The 27,663-nt window shown below is 44.1% G+C and overlaps 1 protein-coding gene across 3 annotated transcripts in view; it reads right to left on the bottom strand.

Annotated features, from left to right (window-relative positions):
- Nucleotides 1-27,663, bottom strand: part of PPARGC1A (PPARG coactivator 1 alpha) — a 604,317-nt gene that overhangs the window by 563,667 nt on the left and 12,987 nt on the right. The window contains exon 1 of one of the 3 annotated variants that reach the window (XM_060278952.1): nucleotides 24,528-25,529. The exons of 1 other annotated variant lie outside the window; for it this stretch is intronic. In XM_060278952.1, coding sequence (XP_060134935.1) covers nucleotides 24,528-24,662 — 135 coding nt within the window. In that variant the 5' untranslated portion in view covers nucleotides 24,663-25,529. Of the gene's footprint in view, nucleotides 1-24,527; nucleotides 25,530-27,663 lie in introns of those variants that run through there. One more of the 3 variants, XM_060278951.1, reaches the window with a different exon arrangement.

Genomic DNA, 27,663 nt, shown 5'->3' with positions numbered 1-27,663 from the left:
GGAAACGCCGTTTACCTTCCTGCCGGAGTGGTACCTATTTATCTACTTGCACTTTGACGTGCTTATAGTAATACATCGCAAAGTCTGAAATAAGGATCGAGAGATATGTAGAGACGGCATTGGCTGGCTTCCTGGATTTCCCCACACTGTGATTTTTACATTGCACACACACACACGCATCATGATTCACAATATAATGCCAGGTCAAAAACTATGAAATTGATATCACGATATGGACTTCAAACCAATTTTGGACGATATATTGACATATCACCCAGTCTTAACTACATGCTTTCTTCCTGTTGGTTTCCAAGTCCTCTCCTGCTTCCTTTCCCAACCCTAAACACTTTTAATTCCTTAATATGAGGCAGCCATTTTTAAAAAATTCTTACTGTGTGTGTTCACTGTGTGCAGAAAACACTTCACTTGATAAGAAGTAGGCAGTTTAGTCATGATTATTCTGATTGCTACCATTCATTGACAACAAATTGCACAGACTTCTAGTGTCTGCTGAAATACATTATGTGAGCTACCCAACTTTTTTCCCATCACAGCATGTAAATCAGCATCTTTAAAATGTATCGCAACCAAACAGATTTAATATGGGGCATTTCCTGTATCATACTTTTTAAGTGTTCTTCAAGCTTGCAATTAGGGCTAATAAGACAACCAATCAGAATCAGCTACAGTTAAAGGAGCTAAAGATATACAAAAGTGAAGAGTGTTGAACCATTCACCCAGTCGCGGTTTACCTCCCAGGATCAGTGCCTGGCTGAGGGAAACTTGTCAGGGTTTTTTTTTCAGGGGGAATTCACCAGTTTTGGTACCTCTCAGGTGAGTTCCATTTTAGGAGAACGAGGGGGGTGTTCGTGGTGAGTGTGGCGTTTCACCTCTAGGGGTCTAGAAAGAGTTAAGTTGCCAGGGAGGTAAACGGCCAATGGGAGCTCTCCAGGCAGAAGCAGGGGTATATAAGGAGAAGCAGGCAGACAGGAGGGGGAGAAAAAGGAGTTGAGTTGAGGTGGATTTGATGAAAGAGGTAGAGAGGATTTTGAAATAGAGGGTTAGAGAAGCTAGTGAGGTGAGCGGTGGGGCAGAATCTATAAGCGTTAAGAAGAGAATTTCAGTCAGGGAGGACAAGGGGGGGAACTAAGACTAAAGGTTGTTAAGCTTAAAGTAAACATAATTGAGAAACCAATAAGAATTGATATGCTTGTAAGATCTTCACATCAAATAAACTTAATTGTTTGGTTCACTGTTCATCTGACTGAGTTCAAATCAATTGTGTACCAGTACACAGATTTACTGGTTGGTGGCAGCAAGGGGAAGAAATAGGCGAGGGAGGTATTGGGTCAATAGACCGTCAAACATCCGGGGACCCTTTACCGGTGTATCTCACCACAGTGAGTTCCGGCACCTCATTTTTCTAGAAAAATGGCACTGGGGACCAGCATCAAACCCCATTGCTCCCAGGGGGGCTTGTTCTACTGTATGTTCATTCACGTTACGCATCAGCAACAGGTATCACACACCAGCCGCTCAGGCTATGGGCAGTTTGGATAAACAGTTTTAAATGAAAGGGGTGGGGAAGGAGGCAACAGAAAACCCTAGGAGTGCTCAACTTCCACCAGACTCCTGAAGTGGCTTTTAAGTCATGCAAAAGATCACATGAACAGCAAAAAATACAAGGTAACTAAAGGTCGGGAAAGCACAACAAAGTGCTGTCTGAATGCAGCCGAAGTCTCTGTGGATGCCTTTTAGAGAAGAGGATGCGCTGGCCTACAAATGCACTGAAATATAAATAATTAAGCAACTAATTTATCCTTGAAATCAGTTAAGTTCAGCACCTCCTCACTGCCGTGATGCACCTTATCATGCTGCCTTTTTGCAAGCTATCAAATAGGCGGGTTGTTTCCAAACTTGCTTTGACATTCTTCAGAAGTGGGGCAATCGTCGATTGCCATGGTTGCACATGCACCACATCCTATGCCATGTTTTAGAATGTGTGTCCTGCCCTTTCTCCCAAGAGAGCAGAACCACTGTAATGCAGTACTTCCAACTCCCACCTTCTTTAGTTGTTCCAGGAGGATGTCATGGTCAACGGTATCAAAAGCCTTTGACAGATCAAGGAGAACTAGCAGTGTCACGTTCCCCATTTCTCTCCCAATCAGGGCAACCATGGCTGTTTCAGGGCCAAAACCGGGCTTGAAATCCAGGCTGGAATGAATCTAGATAATCAGGACACCCGTCCTGTGGAACACCCTCCCACCAGATGTCAAAGAGAAGGCAGCCCTGTTTAGGGAAGCTTTTAATGTTTAATAGACTATTGTATTTTAATATTTTGTTGGAAGCCGCCCAGAGTGGCTGGGGAAACGCAGCCAGATGGGTGGGGTATAAATAATAAATTATTATTACATTATTATTATTATTATTATTATTATTATTATTATTATCCTTCCTCCATGCATACCTGCAGCTGGCTGGCTGCAACTCTCAATTGCCTTGCCCAGGAAGGGAACATTTAAGACTGGACATGGGTTTTCTAAAACCACTGGATCCAGTGAGGACCTCTTCAAGGACGGCCAAACCTCCACCTCTTTCAAGGCAGTGGGTACAACTCCCTCCCGTGATGAAGCATTGACCAGGTCCAGGACCCATCCAGTCAGTCCCCTCCTACTAGATTTTACCAGCTACAACAGGAAGGGATTGAGAGGACAAGATGTCAGCATCATCAACACAAACTTCCTGTCTACATTCTCAGGCTGCTACTCCCACTACCATTCAGGGCCGGTGCTATCATTAGGCCAACTAGGAAACCGCCTAGGGTACAGACCCCAGAGGGGGACCGTACTGACCTTTGAAGGGGCACAATTTTATACAGATTGATAATATTTCACTTTTGTTCTATATTACGAATAATTTTATCATTTCTGCAAGACACCTGCTTTTGAAAACTGAAGTTAGGGAAAATGGGGGTGGGTACAAGTAGTTAGCCTTGCCTAGGGCACAAAACAGCCTGGCCCCAGCACTGCGAATATTACAGCAGAGGATAGTCCCATCTTCCATTGTTTAACCTATCCTGCCAGTTACTGATATAAGCAATAGGCTTGGGACATGCGTAGGCAAACTAAGGCCAGGGGTCCGGATCTGGCCCAATCGCCTTCTCAATCCGGCCTGCAGATGGTCCGGGAAACAGCATGTTTTTACATAAGTAGAATGTGTGCTTTTATTTAAAACGCATCTCTGGGTTATTTGTGGGGCATAGGAATTCATTCATTCCCCCCCCCCAAAAAAATATAGTCCAGCCCCCCACAAGGTCTGAGGGACAGTGGACCAGCCCCCTGCTGAAAAGGTTTGCTGATCCCTGGCTTGGGACAACTCATTCATTCTTGAAAAGCTGGCCATTCATTTATTTTAGTAGTACAATTGTAGGCACACACACACACACACACACACACACAGAGAGAGAGAGAGAGAGAGAGAGAGAGAGAGAGAGAGAGAGAGAGAGAGAGAGAGAGAGAGAATATGAATCTTACTAGCCAAAATCCACGTTTTCACACATTTTGCATTTTTAAAAAAGAGAGGTGTAAACATTATTTAACACCTGAGCTTATATAAAACTTTTGGGGTGTGGAAATAGTCCGAAAATGTTGGAAAGTTTTGAAAGCCATCATTTGTAGGCCCTTAAAAGGTAAAGGGACCCCTGACCATTAGGTCCAGTCATGACCGACTCTGGGGTTGCGCGCTCATCTCGCATTATTGGCCGAGGGAGCCAGCGTATAGCTTCCAGGTCATGTGGCCAGCATGACAATGCTGCTTCTGGCGAACCAGAGCAGCACGTGGAAACGCCTTTTACCTTCCCACTGTAGCAGTTCCTATTTATCTACTTGCATTTTGACGTGCTTTCGAACTGCTAGGTTGGCAGGAGCTGGGACCAAGCAACAGGAGCTCACCCCGTCACAGGGATTCGAACCGCCGACCTTCTGATCAGCAAGCCCTAGGCTCAGTGGTTGTAGGCCCTTGCGCACCATCAAATTGTGAACCTTAATCACAGACCAACTCATTCCTCCCATCTGCAACAGAACAGAACCTCACAAGCCTTCAACCTTTGCCTACATTGAAACTTTAAATGTTCTCTGGCACAAACAACTTTCCTTAGCGAACATGCACTCTGGAAGTGAAGTGTACTGGCGCTCTTCAAGGTCTCAGGTGTATTAGAGCACTGAGATGATTGCCCCCCCCCTGCCACCCCGTGCTTTGCAATTCTCATTTCTAAAGTGCGGGAGAAGATAATACCCTTCCCCTTTCCTGAGCTTGTAGGGATGACATCACTTCTGAAGGCGCAGGCTTAATTTATCATTTACCCATTTCCCTCCTCTATCCTTTATTGCTTGCACACTCCATCTTCTGAAAATGTCCGATTACACACTCCAGCTACATCTAGAAAGAAAATCACTCTGCTCTCATATTTATTTAGGCTGCAGGTAGGCATCTACTTGAAATGCAACAATGCAGACGGAAGATAAGATATATTTCAGCATTTCACCCCAAACAGCATAATTTACCAGTTTCCACATTTTTAATACATTTCTCTCCACAGGGACAGTATGACTCACTTACCCCAGCAGGGAAATCATTCGCAGCATCAGACACTTGAAACAGTTCCAGTAGTATCTAACACTAATACCATTATGAGTTTATGACTAGCAGCTCCCATTGCCTCAAAAACAATATGTGACCCCATTATCCATTTATTTCACCCTGCTCCCATATTTTCTTTTAAAGTATTCCTTGCTACTATAGTCTTCTTTTTCTTCCTCCCAGCAGTGCTTTAGTGATTTGCAGTTCTTCTTATCTTTCTGCAGATTCAGTTTTAGAATCATAGAATCGTAGAGTTGGAAGAGACCACAAGGGCCATCCAGTCCAACCCCCTGCCAAGCAGGAAACACCATTAAAGCATTCTTGACATATGCCTGTCAAGCCTCTGCTTAAAGACCTCCAAAGAAGGAGACTCCACCACACTCCTTGGTAGCAAATTCCACTGCCAAACAGCTCTTACTGTCAGAAAGTTCTTCCTAATGTTTAGGTGGAATCTTCTTTCTTGAAGTTTAATCCGTTTTACAAATTTTACAAATCTGCCCTATTACCTGTACTTTTTAATAAACCACATACTTGCTGTTAGCCACCCTGAGCCCAGTTTTTAAACCGGGAAGGGCGAGGTATCAATTTATTATTAATATTATTATTATTATTATTATTATTATTTTCAACTGTGTGAATTACTGTTTAGGGAGGCTTTTAATGTTTAATAGATTATTTTATTTCATTTTTCTGTTGGAAGCCGCCCAGAGTGCCTGGGGAAACCCAGCCAGATGGGCGGGGTATAAATAAATAATAATAATAATAATAATATATTGTTGTTGTTGTTGTTGTTATTGTTATTATTATTGGATGCAATGGCAACTGCAAACATGATTACTACAGCTCTGTGTGAAGTGTTGAGTGGCTGCACCAGGAAAAAATATCATTGGGGGGGGGGGAGGCACAGAAGGGGCAAAATATATTTCTAGGTGGGTGAGTTGTGTCCCGCATGTTAAGATCTCTGAAAGAAAAATAACAGTAGATGTTAATTACACAGTCCAGCAACTTGGGTGAGTAGGGAGGCAAGCACCTTGGGGGGGGGGTTCGGGGGGGGCTGCTAGTTCCTGGCAAGAGTAGTCAGTCTTATCAACAAGGCTGTCTCCCAATGTTTTCATTTGCAAGCCTATTTCTCTGCCTTCCAAGTATTTGCTTCATTCCCCAGTAAAACTTCTAAACAGCGGAGTATTTTACAAATTTGCCCTATTACCACATCTGCACTCACAGCTAGAGGGGGCTTCCCCGCTGGCTGGCAGCACAAAGTTCTGAAAGATGTAGACTACACAATCACAACTGGAACATGACCAAATATGCCCCAGCAACATCTGAGGAAAGCCAGAGTTATTTATAGCACAAAGAAGCCACAACATAGAGATGGTATTAGTGCACAGTTAAAAAAAATATACAAAGGAGCAGAGGAGCAGTTTTACCAATCAAGGGGATTATAATTCTCTAAGAATGCTTATGTAGAATTAATCCATTCTCTATCCACTTCTTCACAACAAATTCTGCAGGGGTTCTGCTTCTGATAATAAAAGTCTCTTTATAAATTTATTTGCAGTGCAACTGTTACTATGAGTGTCAGGAAATCAATTAATAAAGTTGCCAAGGCTCTTTAGAGAGAGAGAAAAGGCCTTTAATAACTCCTAAAAAGTGTCTGTGTGTGTGTGTGATACAGCATATTGTTTAAATCCAAAAGTAGCATCGAAGACCAGCAACGTGTGTGTGTGTGTCTCACAGCACTTTTTAACCACAGCCAATTTTCCACTATACTGTGGGTCCTATTTATCGCTAGGGTACATTTCCATATAAGTTTTAATCCTCAAAGATTTATAAACCCTTTGGACTCCAATTTAAAAAAATAACAGCAAATGCAGTGTTACTTTTGTTTTGCCTAATGGATTTGGCAAGGAATTCACGGCTTCATTGTTCTAAACAGACACAATATTTAATTATGTGACATATTAAAGTTCTCTTTATTGGTGGCAATTATATACAGGCCTTTCCCCTTAAAATTTAAACATGCTTGTAGACCATGTAGCAACCAAATTTGGTTTCAAGAAATAAGGAACAATCCACAAAGTGATGCATTTTGCATTACCTTACTTATGCTCCTTAAAAAACCCAATGTTTTGAGTTTTAAAAGAACATGAACATTTTTAACAAGGGGCAGTATACTGCCTAAAAGACTGGAATGAGAAAGAACCACTTTTTAAAACTTCCACTCCTTTAAAGTTTTCCTGAAATCAATAACCACACATTATGTCTGTTGTGTATTGAGTCAAAGGATTTTATATCTGTATTACTATTGTCTGTATTCATGCATTAGGGGAAAGTACCTGCATTTTGGTTCCAGAAAGTACAGCTACTATTGGTTCATTTAAGCTGCTGTATTTCGATCCTCTGTCTTATTGGTTTCCTCCAAAATGCAGCACTGTGATTGCCTGATATTGTTCCCTCCAAAATGTACCCCTTTCTAGCTAGTCCCCTGTCCCTATAAATGTAGCTTTCCTCTCCTCAGAGCTCAGTTTTGTTTGCTTCAATAAAGAACTGTCTCCAGTATATTATGTCAAGAGAGCTGAAATCACGAACCCCACGTCACAACAATGCCATTGCAAGATTTATTTAAAAAGCAAAATACAGTGGAACCTCGGTTTATGAACACCTCAGTTTATGAATTTTCGGTTTATGAACGCTGCGGACCCATCTGGAATGGATTAATTCATTTTCCATTACTTTCAATGGGAAAGTTCGCTTCAGTTTATGAACGCTTCAGTTTATGAACAGACTTCCAGAACCAATTACACCCATGCTTCAGTTTATGAACATTTCAGTTTAAGTACTCCGCGGACCTGTCTGGAACGGATTAATCCACTTTCCATTACTTTCAATGGGAAAGTTTGCTTCAGTTTATGAACGCTTCAGTTTAAGTACTCCGCGGACTGTCTGGAACGGATTAATCCACTTTCCATTACTTTCAATGGGAAAGTTCGCTTCAGTTTATGAACGCTTCAGTTTATGAACAGACTTCCGGAACCAATTGTGTTCATAAACCGAGGTACCACTGTAATCTACAAGAATGAAATTCTACTAATTACACTTTTCATTAGCAAAGCAAAAAAATACATTTTCATCTAGACTAGACTATCCCAAGATACATCATTAAAAGATAACCGGCATTACGCAAGCAGACTGCCATTTGCACAACACTACTTCATATAACCTTCCATTCCCCTAATCCTGAAGGGGGGGCTGAAAAAAAGAAGAAAACCCATTGTGCAAATGGAAGTCCATTCCAGTCACATATGAGCAGGTTTGGAAATAACCCCCTGACTGCTTCTCCTGTTCAAAGCTTAAGAATTTATTTTGTTAATTTCCCTTCCAACTCAAAGTACCTACGGCAACATACATAAAAGGGTGAAACCACAATAAAAACCACTTCATGTACGATGGAAATTAGTGATGCACCCCATAACACAAGAGACATATTTTATCCCCCTCCTCCCTTTAAAAAACAGCAACAATAAAACACACAACTCAACTCCATTTGCTCAACTCCAAAACCAATCATACCTTCATGTCAGATTATTAAATTTGCACAGTGCTGAGAATATCAATTGTGCACATTGTGCTATGCCCACAAAGTATAAAAGAGCATTTAGTGAAGAAAGCTGCAAGGATATAAAGGTGTAAAAATGACCGGAGGCCAGACAGAATGGATAGTATCAAATGCATGTGATCAAAACTATGGCTACCAACCTACCGGTAAATGCTAGAGCTCATCCATACAAATCACAGTGCATATGTGTTTTGTGTGTGTGTGTGCGTTCATGTATGTATCTATGTGCCAGGGGCCTTCCCCCCCCCCCATCATCCTGACCAGCACTTCGTTCAGTGACAGCGCTAGCAGCGGGTCAGGGGGAAGCGGAATGGAGGACGGAAGGCTCAGCGAGGCATCAGAGCTGCTGCACCACTCTGACCAACAAGTGGAGGAGGGACTGCTCAGGGAGGCGTCGGAGCCCAGGCACTGCCCCAGCCAGCGAGGGGAAGAAGGGGCACAGCTCCTTCCGGCACCTGAATTGAGGCACGCACCCAAAAGCAGGGCTAAGGGCGGCGTTTCAGGGTGCCCAGGTTATTATGCTGGCCCCAAAGCAGATGGGCGCCATTGCCAGATTCTGCAAGTGACTAGGAGGTCATGTTTTCTGCTATCTCTGCACTGTAAATAGCATGCACAATAAAACCTGTAAAGACAGAAGGGGCTGGAGCCTCTTTTCTCGGGAGCAGCCGCAACAACCCTCTGACAGTGTGTGTGTACACACACACACGTTCACTGTTTTGACAGTACACACACAGAGAGAGCCAATACCAATACAGTGGTACCTCTACTTACTAATTTAATGCATTCTGAACGCACATTTGTAAGTCGAAAAAAAATGTAAGTCGAATCCCATAGGAATGCATTGGGAGAAAAAATTCGTAAGTCGAAGCAACCCTATCTAAAAATTTGTAAGTAGAAAAAATCCTATCTAAACCGCATCCAAGATGGCGGGCGGAGCTCCATTCGTAAGTAGAAACATTCGTAAGTAGAGTTATTTGTAAGTAGAGGTACCACTGTAATAGTTTCAATAGTTTGTGCTATCTCACTTGAGAGTCGACATTCAATTACAGGTATGTCTTCCCTCCCGTTTGCACACTGGAAGTCCTCCACCCTCTGAAGCAGATTTGGGGGGCACCGATAGATTACAGGGGAGGGGGAAGACATCTGCTGTCACTGTATTGGACCTCACCCAATATCTTTAGAAATACAATGTGTGAAAACCCCGTTTAATTGCTTTTTAGCACATTTAGTAAAGCAAAAATGCACAAGAAGTCTAATTTCATGCTACAGAGTGAAGAACTCCATGGAAGTTTCACAAGGGAAACATTCCTGGTCTCTTAATATCTTCCATGCCCATCAGTTAGGGCTTAACAAGAGGCAGAGCTTATCAGGACAAAATTCTGTAAGTTGCCTTAGTGCTAAGGGCCAACCTTGCTGTATGGTGAAGCCATTAAGGCTGTGCTTCTGAAGCTGTGCAGAGCTGTTTTGTTGATCTCATCACCTGGACCACACGCCGATGGAGATAAAGTCATCCTGAAATTCTGAACATCTTCCTGCATATTCATTAGTAAAGTATACCACCGTCAACATTTAAAGCTTTTTGTCTTGAATGCCTCTTTTACTTTCTCCTCCTCCTGCCCTATTTATAGGAAAGACTGGCAATATATAATAAGGGTTCAACCCAGCCAAATGTGGGCACCCTGGCTGTATACAAAGGAGTTTCTCCATGGTCAACACAACTCTGGAACGTGAGTTATTTGAACAATACACAGAGGGCTGAATGAGGATATGGGAGGCCTGGACAGGCCACTAAAAGAAACTACACAGTTATGCAAACTTTATTTGCACAGTGCCATGAATGTGCATAATTGATGCTGTTAACAGTTTTCATTCAAAAGCATCAGCTAATCAAGGCTAATAAGAGGATGCTCAAAGTAGCAGCTAATCCTGCCATTCGAGTGTTCAAAATTCTCCTGCTCCCCAAGCAAGCATAACAGAGACTTAATTCTTTACAACTGCATATTAAGGTTAGTGACCTTACACCCACCTAGGTTTCTATTTTATTTATTGTCAGTGCCTAAATGTTATACTTGCCTATAAATCTAATTAACATGATCAAGATGAACTGCACCCTTCTGGGATATTCTTTACCAGGGGTCAGCAAACTTTTTCAGCAGGGGGCTAGTCCACTGTCCCTCAGACCTTTTGGGGGGCTAGACTATATTTTTTGGGGGGGATGAATTAATTCCTATGCCCCACAAAAAACCCAGAGATGCATTTTAAATAAAAGCACAAAACAGGGCCGTCTTAAGCATGCCCAGCACCCTGGTGCCGTGGTGCGACAGATCCCTCTGGCGCCCCGCCCCGTTTCCCAGCCTGTTGTAGGGCCGGCCCTGGGCCAGGGGGCGCTGCCCGCCCCCTGTTGCGACGCCCCTGCTTGCGGAGGAGGCGGCCCCAGGCGTGCGCCTCCGGAGAGTGGCCTGAAGCCGCTGAACAGCTGAGAGGCGTGCCTGGGGCAGCCTCAGCCGCGCCTTTCAGCGGACACAGTGGCACCCCTTGTGGCCTGGCGCCCTGACGCCTCGCACCACCGGGGGCGGGCCTAGAGCGGGCCCTGGCACACATTCTACTCATGTAAAAGGCGATTGAGCTGGATACGGCCCCTGGGCCTTAGTTTGCCTACCCATGTTCTTTACCGTACGTAACAGGCCAAGCCAACAGAACGATTCCCACTGTTCTGAGCGAACTGTTTCAACTGGACACATGTCTCATGAATCATTAGTTTTTCTAATAACTATTCTTAGGGCAAATTCTGCTCTGTGCACCCCTGTATTTTAAAAGGGCCATGCATTTAAATAAATATAAATTCAAATTAATTCAACCTGGAGGTAACTAATGCAAATCTTCTCTGTTTCATTTCTTTATATCAAGGGGAGGATTCCAGACTCCTATGAACAATTTTAGAAGTGTCAACAGAATTCAATAAATGTTGTTTTTAAAAAATCTAATTATTTGTCACAATACAACCACTATCACTGCCACTTTTCTATGTGGAGGTTTGTAAACTGCTTCCTATCTGAGAAGTAATTGATTCCATTTTTATCACTTGTACCAGTTTATGTGGCTGTTCTCTTCCAGCACGATGATAACATCTATTTGCAGCAAATTATACATTATAATTCCTCATTCAAAAGCTGTAATGGAAAACAAAAATGCTAATTTATGCTGTAAACGGAAATAGAGAATCATAATCATTCATTGTTAACATTAAGGACTAAAACTGCTCTTGCAAATAAATAATAAAATAGATTAAATAAGGGGGGGGGGAGATTGCAAAAGCATGAGACAAGAGTTATCTGAGAAGTGAGGAAATAAACTGGTTTTTCATGAAGCCAAGGAGAGGGATGGAAGAAAAGTTTTTAAGAGTAAAGTACTGTACGTAGGACTTTTGTTCTATTATTTGTGCTCCCATGGATCTTCCAAACATGCAATGAATAAAAACATACAAATTCCAGTTTCCCAATTGAAAAAGGAAATGGGACATGGTTTCCTAAGGTGCTTAGAATTCTCAGCCCTAAATAGTGAATTTCATATGAGGGCGTATCACTGGTCTGCCTAGGGGCCTCCAATTTCTAAAATACAGTGCACTAATGCAAACTATACTGTACATCAGGCTTCCTCAAACTTGGCCCTCCAGATGTTTTTGGCCTACAACTCCCATGATCCCTAGCTAGCAGGACCAGTGGTCAGGGATGATGGGAATTGTAGTCTCAAAACATCTGGAGGGCCGAGTTTGAGGAAGCCTGCTGTACATAAACCAGGTTGCCTCAGACCCACTTCAAACTATTACTTTCCCTGATGTGTGAAGTAATCATGGTCTACATATATCTCTGCATTTAGACAAAATAAACATAAAAGAAGATCAAACCTATCCATTCTGAAGGAAATCAGCCCCGAGTGCTCACTGGAAGGACAGATCCTGAAGCTGAGGCTCCAATACTTTGGCCACCTCATGGGAAGAAGAAGAAGAAGAAGAAGAAGAAGAAGAAGAAGAAGAAGAAGAAGAAGAAGAAGAAGAAGAAGAAGAAGAAGAAGAAGAAGAAGAAGAAGAAGAAGAAGAGGAGGAGGAGGAGGAGGAGGAGGAGGAGGAGGAGGAGGAGGAGGAGGAGGAGGAGGAGGAGGAGGAGGAGGAGTTTGGATTTGATATCCCGCTTTAGCACTACCCGAAGGAGTCTCAAAGCGGCTAACATTCTCCTTTCCCTTCCTCCCCCACAACAAACACTCTGTGAGGTGAGTGGGGCTGAGAGACTTCAAAGAAGTGTGACTAGCCCAAGGTCACCCAGCAGCTGCATGTGGAGAAGCGGAGACGCGAACCCGGTTCCCCAGATTACGAGTCTACCGCTCTTAACCACTACACCACACTGGCTCTCGAAGAGAAGAGAAGACTCCCTGGAAAAGACGCTGAGATTGAGAGCACAAGGAGAAGGGGACGACAGAGGACGAGGTGGTTGGACAGTGTTCTGAAAGCTACTAACATGAGTTTGACCAAACTGCAGGAGGCAGTGGAAGACAGGAGTGCCTGGCGAGCTCTGGTCCATGGGGTCACGAAGAGTTGGACATGACTAAACGACTAAACAACAACAAAACTTACAGTTACATCTCAGAAGTATTTGGGGAACCAGTTAATAAATGCTTACAGCAATACTCTTATTTGTGTGGGGGCCAGTCCTGGCATCTAGAGCCAAAGTAGTCCTCAGTGTTTTAATAAATAGAGTCAGGTAACATCTCTCTCACTCACACAATCAAGGCCCCCAAGAGGCGGTTGGGCTAAAGATGTCGTGGGCCCACAGTCAGCAGGGGGCCCGGACACCTAGATTCTGCTAAGCAACAACAACAAAGTAAGTTGATCAGATTCCTCGGTCAGTGTTTTGTTTTTTTCCCCTTAAAAAAATGTCTCATTTTCCTACTCATATTGAAATACTGTCCCTCAATGAAGTCATACTTAGATTCACAAAATGTTTAGGGGTATGCGTCCCCCCAGAAAGAAAGCATTGCACTCAGTTATCAAACGTATGAATGTGCCAATTCAAGCTTGTTAGCAAATAGTTTGCAAGGTTAACTTAAAAGATTGGTAGGGGTATAAACATAATTTAGCACCAAATATTAATTAAACTGTATGAAGAATGGGTGCATAAAAAACCGTTCTTGATCTCCCTTGCTGCAATACTGAAAGCCATCAAGAATATCCCATTATACACAGTAGCAGAATCATAGATCATGGTACCACAGTTTTTGCCTGTAAACCATGGATAATATTCAGAACATTGGCGTCCATTTCCTATAAACTGCGCAGAGAAACTTAACTTTCTGTTATCAGCCACTTTATAGCAAATGTTTCAAATCTAAAGATCATGCTACAGTAAACCAAAGTGGTTGGGGGGACACACACACACAATATGGGCAACTGTTTCCATTGAAGCAATCACTCCTCATATACATTTTGTATTTTCAAAAGACTCTTTCCCACTGATAATCAACACAGAGACTTAAGCTGTAAACAAGTTACATTTAAAATGAGACATAACATTGAAATATTTGGAATATAATGACTGTGGTCCAAAACTTTAAAAAAATCCTCTCAGCTGACCAAAAACAAATCATTCTGCCACAATGTAAGTAAATCACTCCACTCCTGCCCTTTTATATTTAATACCTTTCAACAGTACACATTTATCTCTACACTAGCATAGTATACTCATTGATTTCCTATGGTCAAGCTGGAAGAATGTTCTGCTTCCCTGATGATGAGAACAAAGGGTGGGTGACCCCATTCTCACTGCAATGCAAAACCTGCACTTTTACATTTCTGCTAACCCACCTAAACATTTGACCAGTTAAGAAATCTCTGCCCTCTTCATTTAGTTACATAACTGTTACGACTAACATTCCTTCCTTCTCGTGCATGTAAAATTCTGGATTCTAGCCTACATAAAATAATGAAAACATTTTTAGACCATCATATTTCAACTTAGAATTTCTACTTATGTACAAAAAGTATCCAATCCACTCAAGGAGTAAGGAGTAAGCCTCGCTGAAATTCTGTTGCCTTGCAGGCCCTTTTCATCTGGTTTGGGAGAGCGAGGCCCTGACTGACTCCAGCTACAAAAGCTGGTGTTGTTGAACAGACTCGGTCTGGGGAAGGGTTGTTGTTGCTGCTGCTGCCCTTTTGTATCTTTATTTTAGATCTTCTTGTGCTTTGAGAGCCAGTGTGGTGTAGTGGTTAAGAGCCGTGAACTCATAATCTGGTGAACTGGGTTCGCGTCTCCGCTCCTCCACATGCAGCTGCTGGGTGACCTTGGGCTAGTCACACTTCTCTGAAGTCTCTCAGCCCCACTCACCTCACAGAGTGTTTGTTGTGGGGGAGGAAGGGAAAGGAGATTCTTAGCCACTTTGAGACTCCTCTGGGTAGTGATACAGCGGGATATCAAATCCAAACTCCTCTTCTTCTTTGTGTGGAAATTGTTCTGTTTGGTTGTGTAGGTTTTTAATGTTTTATTTATTGTTTATGACTTCACTTGTTATGTTGTGGTTATGCATTTTTTCCCCCTGTTGTAAGCCTCCTTGAGATGGTTCGAACTTCGGAAAAGTGGAATACAAATAAATATATTTGTGTATGTATGTAGTGTAGAATGCATTCATCTACTGGTGGGAAGAGAGGTGCTACTTTTTAATTTAGTAAACTGAAATATTTATTGTGAATCAGCATTGTATTCTTATACAGCATTACCTTTCCAGTGTTTCTTCTGGAGCGTAGATACATTTTCTACACTTAAGTTTAAAGATGCATATCCTGTTCTAGATGTGGATTGTTTTATTGAAATGAACAACCCACACAGACCTGTAAATAGTAGTTTGCCTGATTGCCTAGGGCAACAAAATATCACCTCCAAGCTACCAGACATGCAAGCTTTTCTATGTATTTGCTTCATTTCAGGCTATTGGCACAAGACATTTATGCTGTCTAGTAAACTTCAGTGGATCTATTCTCAATAAGGAATGAACACTAAAACAAAACACACACAAAAACCACTCACCACCTCTTCCTATACAGTATGAAACTCTGGCAAACTAACACACTTAACACAATTAATAGCAGCATTCAAACATACCGGTAGTTCTTATAGGGACATAGGGTCAAAATTATATTTCTAGAAAGCCTTTATGACCTGTGCAACTTAGCTTTCTTGTCTCAGTAATTTTAGACCTAGGCTTAATTTAATATTCACCTAAGTAAAATTTGCTTGTAGGAGACCAAGGAATCTCTCGTTACTGAAACAACAAACACAGCAGAAGAATTGCCCTCTAACAAAGAGACTGGGTGTCCTGGCCACAAACATTAACTCTAGAGCAGGCATCCCCAAACTGTGGCCCTCCAGATGTTTTAGCCTACAACTCCCACGATCCCTAGCTAATAGGACCAGTGGTCAGGGATGATGGGAATTGTAGTCCAAAACATCTGGAGGGCCGAAGTCTGGGGGTGCCTGCTCTAGAGGCACTCTAGCCCATCTCAGCTGCTTCCATGTCTTCTGATGAAGACCAGAAATCAGGGAAGAAAACACCTTTGCACTGCATTTCTTTTCATGGGGCAATGCTAATGGCAAAAGACCGACCCAGTTCCCCACCTGTGAGAGCGCTGGGATGAAAATGCTGCTATTTAGCACTGCACAGCACCTACACAAGATATTATATACCAAAGCCCCAGATGAACTGGGGGTGGGGGGTGGGACAGTGCTCTGGCTTGGGAATCCTGACCTGGGCAACCATTCCTGACTATCATTTTAATGCTAAATTGATCTCAAACCATGGGCGGCAGGACCCTTGTCAATTCCAGTGGAGTTTTCATTGCTGGTGGAGTTGCAAAAAGATTAGCACATTCTGGTCTGAGGTATATGATGAAATGAAAAAGATGCTAAGATGTACGTTTGGGGAAAACCCAGAAATTTTATTATTAAGTCTGATCCCGGAAAGTATGCCGAGTGATAGAAGGAAGATCCTCTTATACGCGTGTGCAGCGGCCAGAATGTTGGTAGCCCAAAATTGGAAAGGAGATAAAAGTCCCATCTATACAGGAATGGTATATCAAATTGGCGGAATATATGAATTTAGCAAAATTGACGGTGATAATTAGGAGAGTCCCCAAACAAAAAATTAAAGCAGAGTGGAGTTATGTGGAGGATTATTTTTATAAAGGTATAAGCTCGAAGTGGGTGATTTGCTTAGATTAAAATGCACAAGTTGATAAAGCAATTAAATAATATAAGGAAATTAAGATATGGTACAGAATTAAAATGATAAGGGAGAAGCCTGGTAGAAGTTTCATATGAGAAGGGAACTGATATTAAATGTTTGGAAGTAAAAATTTTAACCTGTATTTTTGTTTTTTATTTTGTTTTCCTTTTGCTTTATTTTTTCATTTTTGTTCTTTTCTTTTTCTTTACGTGTTGATTATAGATGTTTGATTATGTTACCTTATGTTATATTGTGTTCTGTTGATTCGTGTGGATTTGTGATTTTATTTTTAATAAGAAATAAAGATGAATTTTAAAAATAATTAAATAATAATAATAATTCCAGTGCAGTTACTTATAGGATTCCCTTGCTGTGTGGCAGAGTGTTACTCGAACTCAACAAAGTTTATTTATTCCATAACATTCATGCACTGTTTGTTTGTTTTTTTAAAAAAACCAAAGCAGTTTACAAAAGATACAACAGTAAAATCAAGAAAAATTCACAACCATCCTTTAAATTAAACATATAAAAGTTAAAATGTTACAACAGCTGCATGTTCCTGCATTGCAGGGGGTTGGAAAATCCTCGGGGTCCCTTTCCAACTCTACAGTTCCCTGATTCAATTAAAACAGATTAAAATTATCTCAACTTTCTAAGCATCTGAGTAGCCTTGTCTAAAAAAAAGAATGCTTTTAGCAAGCGCCAAAAATTGTACAGTGAAGCCACCTGCTTGATATCAATAGGCAGGGAGTTCCAAAGTTTCAGTGCTGCCACACTAATCAATCAAGTTCTTACATACAGTTGTGGCGCAGATGTTATGTGGCACCTGTCGTACCGCCAATTCTGCGGATCAAAATGGCTGATTGGGCACATGACATTCGGGGCAAGTTGATCTCGTAAGTAAGCTGGGACCAAAGTTATTAAGGGCTTTGTATACTAATCGCAACACACCTAACCTGACCCAGTAGCAGATCAGCAACTAGTGCAGCTCTCTGAGCAAAGAGGTGTTACATGCCGACAAGGCCTCACTCCTGTCTAACAGCCTCCGGATCAAGCACAAGGGAGGCTCCCCTCATAGAGCACATTGCAGTAATCCAGTCCTGAGGTAAGCAGTGCATGAAGTACTGTGGCAAGGCTTTCCCAGTTCAGGAATGGCCATAGAGGTTTACTACCTGTAAGGAGGTAGTACAAGAATACTTGGCTAGTTTAGATGTATTCGGGTCTCCAGGGCCAGATGAACTACATCCAAGAGTATTAAAAGAACTGGCAGAGGTGATTTCAGAACCACTGGCAGTTATCTTTGAGAATTCCTGGAGAACAGGCGAAGTCCCAGCAGACTGGAGGAGGGCAAATGTTGTCCCTATATTCAAAAGGGGAGAAAGGGAGGACCCAAACAATTACCGCCCAGTCAGCCTGACATCAATACCAGGAAAGATCTAGGGCAGATCATTAAGCAAACGGTCTGTGAGCACCTAGAAAGGAACGCTGTGATCACTAAAAGTCAGCATGGGTTTTCTGAAAAATAGGTCATGTCAGACTAATCTGATCTCATTTTTTGACAGAGTCACAAGCCTGGTAGATGAAGGGAACGCTGTGGATGTAGCATATCTTGATTTCAGCAAGGCCTTTGACAAGGTGCCCCATGATATTCTTGTAAAGAAGCTAGTAAAATGCGGGCTAGACAATGCTACCATCCAATGGATTTGTAACTGGCTGGCTGACCGAACCCAAAGGGTGCTCATCAATGGCTCCTCTTCATCCTGGAGAGAAGTGACTAGTGGGGTGCCACAGGGTTTTCTGTCTTGGGCCCAATCTTATTCAACATCTTTATCAATGACTTGGATGATGGGCTTGAGGGCATCCTGATCAAGTTTGCAGATGACACCAAATTGGGAGGAGTGGCTAATACCCCAGAGGACAGGATCACACTTCAAAATGACCTTAACAGATTAGAGAACTGGGCCAAAGCAAACAAGATGAATTTTAACAGGGAGAAATGTAAAGCAAACAAGATGAATTTTAACAGGGAGAAATGTAAAGTACTACACTTGGGCAAAAAAAAATGAAAGGCACAAATACAGGATGGGAGACACCTGGCTTGAGAGCAGTACACGGGGAAAGGATCTAGGAGTCTTGGTAGACCACAAACTTGACATGAGTCAACAGTGTGATGCAGCAGCTAAAAAAGACAATGCAATTCTGGCCTGCATCAACAGGAGTATAGCATCTAGATCAAGGGAAGTAATAGTACTACTGTATTCTGCTCTGGTCAGACCTCACCTGGAGTACTGTGTGCAGTTCTGGGCACCACAGTTCAAGAAGGATACTGACAAGCTGGAACGTGTCCAGAAGAGGGCAACCAAAATGGTCAAAGGTCTGAAAATGATGCCTTATGAGGATTGGCTTAGGGAGCTGGGCATGTTTAGCCTGGAGAAGAGAAGGTTAAGGGGTGATATGATAGCCATGTTCAAATATATAAAAGGATGTCATATAGAGGAGGGAGAAAGGTTGTATTCTGCTGCTCCAGAGAAGCAGACATGGAGCAATGGATTCAAGCTACAAGAAAGAAGATTCCACCTAAACATTAGGAAGAACTTCCTGACAGTAAGAGTTGTTCGACAGTGGAATTTGCTGCCAAGGAGTGTGGTGGAGTCTCCTTCTTTGGAGGTCTTTAAGCAGAGGCCTGACAGCCATCTGTCAGGAATGCTTTGTTGGTGTTTCCTGCTTGGCAGGGGGTTGGGCTGGATGGCCCTTGTGGTCTCTTCCAACTCTATGATTCTATGATTCAGGCAGAGTGCAACCCCATACATGGTAGGCAACTAGTTCTCAGACACGATAACTACTCACAGGGTTTTAAAATGCAACACAGTGGTACCTCCGGTTGCGGGCGGGATCCGTTCCAGAGCTCCAGTCAGATCCCGAGGTTTCCGCAACCGGAGGCACCTGTTCTGCACACGCACGCAGCGCGATAGAGCGCTTCTGCACATGCGCACACGGCAAAACCCGGAAATATACTTCCAGGTATGCCGCATGCGTATCCTGAAGGATACGTAACAAGAGGGGCATGTAAGTAGAGGTACCACTGTAGAGAATTTTCCTGGAGGGAGCGGGTGTGGCCTTGCAAGAAAAAGAAATCCTAACACATTTAAACCATGTAATTGGGGGAGGGACTTGTAGGCATGGGCTTAAACCACAAAATTACTTGCCCCCTCCCCAACTCACATCTTCAACATTACTCAGATCCCTGAAGCTCACAGGTCCTTGACAGGCTGTTCAATTTTTAAATAAAACCTCTCTTCTTTTAGAAACTTATGTATTCCCATTCCCCCTAGGGAATCCATCGAATCTTTTGGGTGACACCAGTCCACTTCCAGTTTGATAGACACTCAATTTGGAGGCAAAGAGGTTGATGAGGGTGAAGACCCTGAGGATTCACTGGGGGCATGGGGACTCTGCTCCTATTTCAAGAAGTCTTTCCGTAACCATTTTCTATTAACTCCAGGCATCTTGCAATGAACTAAAATAATCCAGCCAGGGGCTGGGTGTGGGGCATAGGTAGGGTTAGCAAGCAAAGTGAACAGGGGCTCAGGCTTTAACTATAGTCATTGTTATTAACACAGGCCAAATAGCTACCCTTTTCTTTTCATTTTTGAGAAAAAAAGAATCTGCACATTTATTCCAGAAGTAACATCCTGTACATTAAGAACCCCACCCCATGGGTGGGAATGCAATTACGGTAATCATCCCATCCCTGTTTTTGCTGATACAATCAACAGTCCCTCATTACATTTCCCTTAAAGAAAAAAAATACCTGCAAGAGAATAGATCACAACACTGGACTACACTACAGGGCTGTTGTAAACTACTTTTTGACTCCCCAGCAAAACGAGTTGCTTCACATAACTGTTTCAATCACAACATTCTTCCCACTGCAGTCATATGCTAACAATGGACTTATTTGATCTTTGCAAATGAAAAAGTAGAAGGGCGAATTTTTTAAAGGTTTACAAACTCTCAAAAACTAACATTTCTGCATAAAATTAAACTTGGATTAGAAAGAGCTGCCTTTGGCTTTGGTGTGGGTATGAAACTGCCAAATGATAGCTACACTAAAATCCTGGATTTCTCAGAAAGAATTACCTGAGAAACTGCTTTCCAAAAATACCGCCCCGCCCCCCCACAATAGGTGCCGGCGCAATTCTATTTTTTCCTCTACAGCACAGCTTCTGTAAACAGCTGTGACATCACTGAAAGGGAGGAGTCAGCTGATTTCTCACAAACTGATTGGTTAGACTGGTACCCTGCACATTTTGCTTTGTCTTGCCTGTTCTACAACGGATTGACACTTTTTAAAAAAAGAAAAGAAATTTATTCTGCGCTTAAGCTCAGTCCATCAAGTACACTTATAATCCCCTCAGTCACCCTGAAAGGCAGGGATAGGGGAGCCTTAAAAATCCTCACTGGGTAACTGAAAGTTCTTGTTGTGCATATCCAGAGAAGTGCTTTTGATCCTGACTAGGTTCAACAGGAGGTTTTCTTAGTGCTGGGTGCCCAGGATTTTAATTTAGAACAGTCAGCTTGACACTTGTATTATCAAATGCCATTTCCCAGTTACAGCTCTTCTGTGACACTACAAAGAGTAGTTTCCTTGAAGAAGACTCTCAACAAATCATGCTCTACATCTGGATGCTGAAAGATACAGGAAGTTTTCATGTCATGGAAATGCAAAATAACAACAACAACAACAACAACAACAACAACAACAACAACAACAACAACAAAAAATAAACATATAGTGTGATATTAGCAGCTAGAAATCAGAACAACAATTTATTCTGTGTTGCAAGGCTTCAAAGCCGCACAGTATTTTCTCTTCATTCTTTCTACTTGGGAGTTTATACAACACAAGTGTTGCTTTTGTTTATGCACAGTTTTATTACAATATATATCCTGCTATGCCAGGAACAGATTTAGCAAGTCCTTGTTGAACTTCTATTGATATTTACAAAGGATGCTTTTATATGGTATTAGATGTTCACAGAGTGCATCATATTGATCCAGGAATAAAAAGCTGTTTCCCCCCACTATAGCTTGCCTGCCCTTTTTGTGGTATATTGAAATTTGAGGATTTCCTCCCCTACACAAAATTGTACTACTACACAAGACATTTTTTTTCCTGGGTAACTGCTGCTGTTATATTTAGAGAGGAGAGATAATAGCTTGTATACTCTTAGCATCACTTTAAGCAAAAAGTGATGTCTGACATTTAATTCTAAACCATGTCTGACATTTAGTGCTATATTTCAGCCAGAAAAAACATCACTTATACAAAAAGTAATTTTGCACCTTTTCACAATTAGTTTCTGATTGCAAATTGCTAGTGAACATCACACTGCTATTCTCTACTGGATGAAATACAGCAACTGACCATACCGGTATGAGATAATATGATTGTGAAGAATAGGGGACAACTTCCTGCATTATACATATTTAATTGTAGTTTCTATACTGCATTTCAAGAGTTTACAGGCCTACTAAAATAGATCCTCTTCCCAAATTATCTCTCTGATTCTTGCCCGAAATAAAATGCAGCATTAGTCAGATGTTCTATGAAGTGAGCAGCTATAGATTTATCAGCAATTTTCCTCGTTTACAGCTGAAAATCCTTTAAAAAGATACACATTAGAGAGGACATAACATCTCACATTTATCCACTTCTGTAAGTTTGGAACTATTTAGGGAAACCATTTTTGCCAACACCTTTCCAAGCTTAATGATTTTTTTTTCTGTTTGCACAAACCACAAGTAAGTCTCTCATAAACTACACTGTTGCTGCACAGACATGTTGAGACGTGCTCAACAAATCACACTGTATTACAGATACAAATAATAGTGCCCGTAGTAAGCATTTGTATTTGGCAGCTAAATAATGCCAATTTTAGCCCTTTCAATGGGGGCAAACCTGAGAAAGCAAAAAGATGGCAGTGTGACCCACAGAACGGATTCCTTCCCCACCCCTTTTCACGGGCAGGGACTATATTGTTCTGCTCACTTGTACGATGCATCCATCGTTGCAAAAGCTAACTTCATGAAATCAGCTAGGTTTCTGTTCATTTTTAAAACGTTTGCTTTGAATGCCAGGCCAGTGGAAATAGAAGGTAAAACACATCAGCAATAGCGATTGCCATCCCCATCCTAGAAACCCTCCTTCCTTTTCCCCCCAGTGTGGACTTGAACAGTCATCCATCACTCTGACCTGACACCAGGTGCCTTCTTCATTGGGTGCTGATAAATATTTCCTCCCACTCAGAGACACACTAAAGAGTTCGATACTTATTCCACTGCTTACTGGGAAACACAACACAGTTGTCAGGGCTCCAAAAGCCCCCATCAATAATAATACTCTGTGTCCCTGAGCTCCCTTTTCCTTCTCTCTCTCTCTCTCTCTCTCTCTCAACGTCTAAAGCTCTCAGACTGGCTGCAGAAGAAGGAGCCTTCCGTATTAACAACTCCTGGAGGCAGAGAGAGAGAGAGAAATGTGCAGTCTCTTGATCCTGCGCTGTGAAATGTAACCTTAAACTGGCAACTGCTAGTTTGGGGATTTTAGTTTCCTGGAAACCAGGGCTGCAAGCTGCCCGTTTTTCCATGAGCTAAGCAACACTTCTGCCCCCAGTAGAGAAGGAAAGGGAGTGCACAAGCCTAGCCGGTCACCATCACCACCACCACCTGACAGGCGGGCACAGTGCCAAGGAGATTCCACCCCGTTCCATCCTTTCCACTAGGCTAGGGAAGGAAAAGGGGCGGAAGGAGTTGTCTGTATGCCGTTCCCTCTCTGATATTGCTTTGTCTCCTCTGCCTGCTGGGGCATCTCACCTTCTCCAGAAGCCTCTCCCTCTACCAAGTCAACTTTTCTCCCATCATCAGACAAACCTCCACAACCCAAAAAAAATGGTCCAGCTCACTTGCACGATAGTTTCTGACATGACTCGGTCGCCCAAAGACTTTCACCAAACAAGCAGTAGGGGCAGCAAAAGCCCACCACATCAGCTAATTCCAGAGACGTTGGAGGAGCTCTTTTACCAATATTCAAGATTTCCCACAGAAATGATACTATTATTACTATTCCCTCCTCTCCAGTGCTGTGTTGTTGTTGTTTTTAAAAAGGACACTCTGTCGCTTCAGAAACCAGAGTAGGGATAAAGAAGAAACTGGAAAGGGCTTTGTTTAGCTGCAAGCTCTGCATTGCACAGTCATCAAAGTTAAGTGTGAGGGTTGGAGAAGGGAGATGGGGAAAGAGAGAGACGGGAATGGGGGTGCTTTTGATATCAGAGTGAGGCCCAGCCTTCTTATGTGGAAGTGGTGGGCATCTTCAGCCTTCCTAGGGAAGTTGCAGGAGAGAAAGCACTGGAAGCCGAAATTGATGAAGGAAACTGAGGAAGGGGGCACTTCTCCCCCCCCTTGGAGGAAAGGGCAGAAAGTGTCGAGGACCTCCCAAGCAGCAAATTCACCTGGGCCACTCTGAAGGGGAAAGACTGGGGGGGAGGGAGGGAGAGAGGGAGGGAGGGAGGGAGGGAGGGAGGGAGGGAGAGAGAGAGAGAGAGAGAGAGAGAGAGAGAGAGAGAGAGAGAGAGAGAGAGAGAGAGAGAGAGAGAGAGAGAGAGAGAGAGAGATTTGGGGAAGGTTCTGCTCGAGTTCCCCTGGTGTGCTCTGGAGTTGCTTCTGGCGAACGCACCTTTACCTCGGGAAAGGGCGCGCGCTCTCCCTCTCTCGCGCACCTTGGAGGGGAAAAGGGGGCGTGAAACCGCCCCAAAAGATCTCCCGTGCCCCCCCCTTTGGAAACGCGCACGAAACTGCCCACCCAAGGAAAAGAAGCCAGCCGAGCTTCGCCGAGAGCGAGACCAACAGGCGTCGAGTCGAGGCGCAACACGGGCATTATTCCCCCCACCCCTTCACACGCCGCCCTCCGACCCCAGGAGGAGAGCGTTTCCCTTCCCTCCCTTTCTTTTACCTGGTGGCTGAAGGGGGCTTCCCAAGAGGCGGCGAGGTTGCAGAAGGAGGAGCAGGAGGTGGTGGCGGCGGCGGCGGCAGTGGAGGAGGAGGAGAGGGAGAAGGCGGCATCTTCGGAGAGCCCGCAGCCAGCCATGCCTCCCTCTCGCTGCCCACGGTGAGAGAGAGAGAGCGAGAGAGAGACGGAGAGATTGAGACGCGGGAGAGCCTGGGCGAAACTCTTCGGCGGCGTCGGCGTCCTGGAGGCGCAGGGAGAGGCTGGCGAGCGAGCGCAGCGGCAGCGGCAACGGCGGGGCTCTCTCTGGACGCTCTCCTTCTGGTGTGCGGCTCTTTGGAGAGGCGCCGTCAGGAGCCACCGCCGGAATCACGTGGGCGCGCTCACTCCGCCGCCGCTGCTGGGGACACACACAGGCTGCGTGTGACCAACAGCCCGGCGCTGCGAAAGCGACACGGAGAAGCGCCCCGTGCTCGGTTCCCGCCGCCGAGCCGGGCTCCCTCCTTTCCGGGCGAGCGCGATGCGCAAAAAGGAGCCGGCTGGCCCCAACTGCGCCAAGGGCTGGGGATGCGCGCTTGGACTGGGGAGAGGGAAGGAGGGAGGCGGACTTGCCGAGGGTCGGGGTGCCCACGAGGGGTGGAGAGAGAGAGAGAGAGAGGAAGGACACAAGCTCAAGTTGGAGAAATTGCCGCCAGCTGGCAGGTTTTCAGCCCGAGCGCCCGGTGTGTTTCTTTACCCCCCCCCCAAAAAAAAACATCAGGTTGCAACTTGGCGCTGCTGCTGGGAACTTCTGTGCATGTGCAAAGTGCATCTCACTCTCACACGCGAAAGTGCCTGGTCCCGCTTCTTCCCCCGACCACCACCGCCACCAAATGACTGAGCTCTGAGAGAGAGAGCCGTCTGAGCATGGGCTGAGTTGATTTTGCGCCATCAGGGCAGCTTAGGCCCAGCCCACCTGGCTCCACGCGGTTTCCTGAGCATGCACAGGGTGCCATCCTCAGGAGCGAAACGAGGCTTCGTTCATTCATTCTTTATTGGCATAATTTAAGACAATGGAACCAAAAAGGGGGGGGAACCATCCATAAAACACTGGGCTTTATTTCACCTGGATAAAATACCCAGTTTGGCACACACACACACAAAAGCGAGCGCATCTGCTGGGAGCCTCAATGGCGCTGCTCTGGAGTCTTCACCCAATTCGAGCCGCATGTTGGGCAAAAAGATTCCTGCATTGTAGGGGGTTGGACTAGATGACCCTGCGGGTTCCTTCCGATTCTAGGAAAGGCCAGAGCCGAGGGTGACGCTCGGCGGGTGGTTTCGCGGGATAGATGTCTGAAGCCAACAGCCAGAAAACCCTTCTCCGCCCCAAGAGCAACGTGTTCTGACTCTGAGAGCATTCTGAGCATGTTCTCTGCGCGTTTCTCGTCTCTGATCCCCTTCATCTCGCCATCGAGGGATTTAAGGGGGACTCAGACGTGGACGTCCAGCAAAGGGCTGGAGCGAGGGGTGGGGAGGTCCATCCCACGCCCGTGGGACCTATGTGCAGCTGCTAAAGAAAACATGTATTTTAAAATAGCCAGAGGTTTGGGAAGGAGGGCTTTACGCTGCTTCTCTGTCAAAGCTAATAGCGCACAATCCTATGCATGGACGTTCAGAAGCAGGTTCCAGTGCGTTCAGTGGATTTTATCGTTTCTAATAGGATCGTGAAGCTGAGGCTCCAATACTTTGGCCACCTCATGAGAAGAGAAGACTCCCTGGAAAAGACCCTGATGTTGGGAAAGATTGAGGGCACTAGGAGAAGGGGACGTCAGAGGACAAGATGGTTGGACAGTGTTCTCGAAGCTACCAACATGAGTTTGACCAAACTGCGGGAGGCAGTGGAAGACAGGAGTGCCTGGCGTGCTATGGTCCATGGGGTCACGAAGAGTCGGACACGACTAAACGACTAAACAACAACAATAGGATCGCAGCGTCAGTGGCAGGTATTCTCTTCGGGGCAGAGTTCCTTTCCAAGGATAAACACGTACATCAAAAGAAGAACTTAGCCTCCAAAGGCAGAGTACGTGTTTTCCTCGCGCGACACGCCCCCCCTTAAAATATTATAATAATAGAGCAAGAGGTCAAGCTTAGAGCCTCCCTGCAACCTGTTATCATAAGAAACATTTGGTTTGCAAGCCGGCTTTCTCGTCTTTATTGATAGCACCTGGCAGGCAGTTCATTGCGGTCACGACAGGCAGCTGTAGGCTCCCGGGAAAGGGGACATTCAAAATGAGCTGCTTGTTGCATACCGGTATATAGCATGGCCCTTGTTCTTTTCCCCCACGCCAAATCACAATTGCCCAAAGATGGAGCACTCTTCTTAGGTTGCTTCAGAGCTCTCTCCATAGAAAAGCGGGTGCCTACCTTTTTACTTGGCACACAATGCGTCTGTTTTCTTGCAAGCATGCACTAAGGTCACAAATCCTGCTTACAACCTTGTGGTTCTCCACCGTTGCTTTGATGCACTTTTTAAAGGTGAAAGGTCTAAATAAAGGACATTATTATAACGACACAAGTAAATATAGCATATAATAAGAAATGTTGCATGTAAATGTAAAAGGCAATAATTGTTATACGAAAACCTAAAAGAATAAAGGCGGCCTGATTATTCACCTTAAGATGCAGCTGGAGAAAGAGGTGGTTTGATCAAATGGTGAATAGGGGCTTATCTCACACTAACTAGGACTGCAGTCCTATCCACATTTATGCTGAGATAACTCTGATTAAGGGACCCAGATGGTGCTGTGGTTAAACCACTGAGCCTAGGGCTTGCTGATTAGAAGGTCGGCGGTTCGAATCCCTGTGACGGGGTGAGCTCCCGTTGCTTGGTCCCAGCTCCTGCCAACCTAGCAGTTCGAAAGCACGTCAAAATGCAAGTAGATAAATAGGAACCGCTACAGCGGGAAGGTAAACGGCGTTTCGATCTGCTGCTCTGGTTTGCCAGAAGTGGCTTTGTCATGCTGGCCACATGACCTGGAAGCTATACGCCGGCTCCCTCAGCCAATAATGCGAGATGAGCGCGCAACTCCAGTCGGTCACGACTGGACCTAATGGTTGGGGGTCCCTTTACCTTTACCTTAACTCTGATTAAACTCAATTGGGG

The sequence above is a fragment of the Zootoca vivipara genome, chromosome 9 (assembly GCF_963506605.1).
Source record: "Zootoca vivipara chromosome 9, rZooViv1.1, whole genome shotgun sequence".
In the NCBI taxonomy this organism is placed as follows: Eukaryota; Metazoa; Chordata; class Lepidosauria; order Squamata; family Lacertidae; genus Zootoca; species Zootoca vivipara.
The sequence above is the reverse complement of the archived record's forward strand: the minus strand, read 5'-3'. Positions and strand labels throughout refer to the sequence as shown.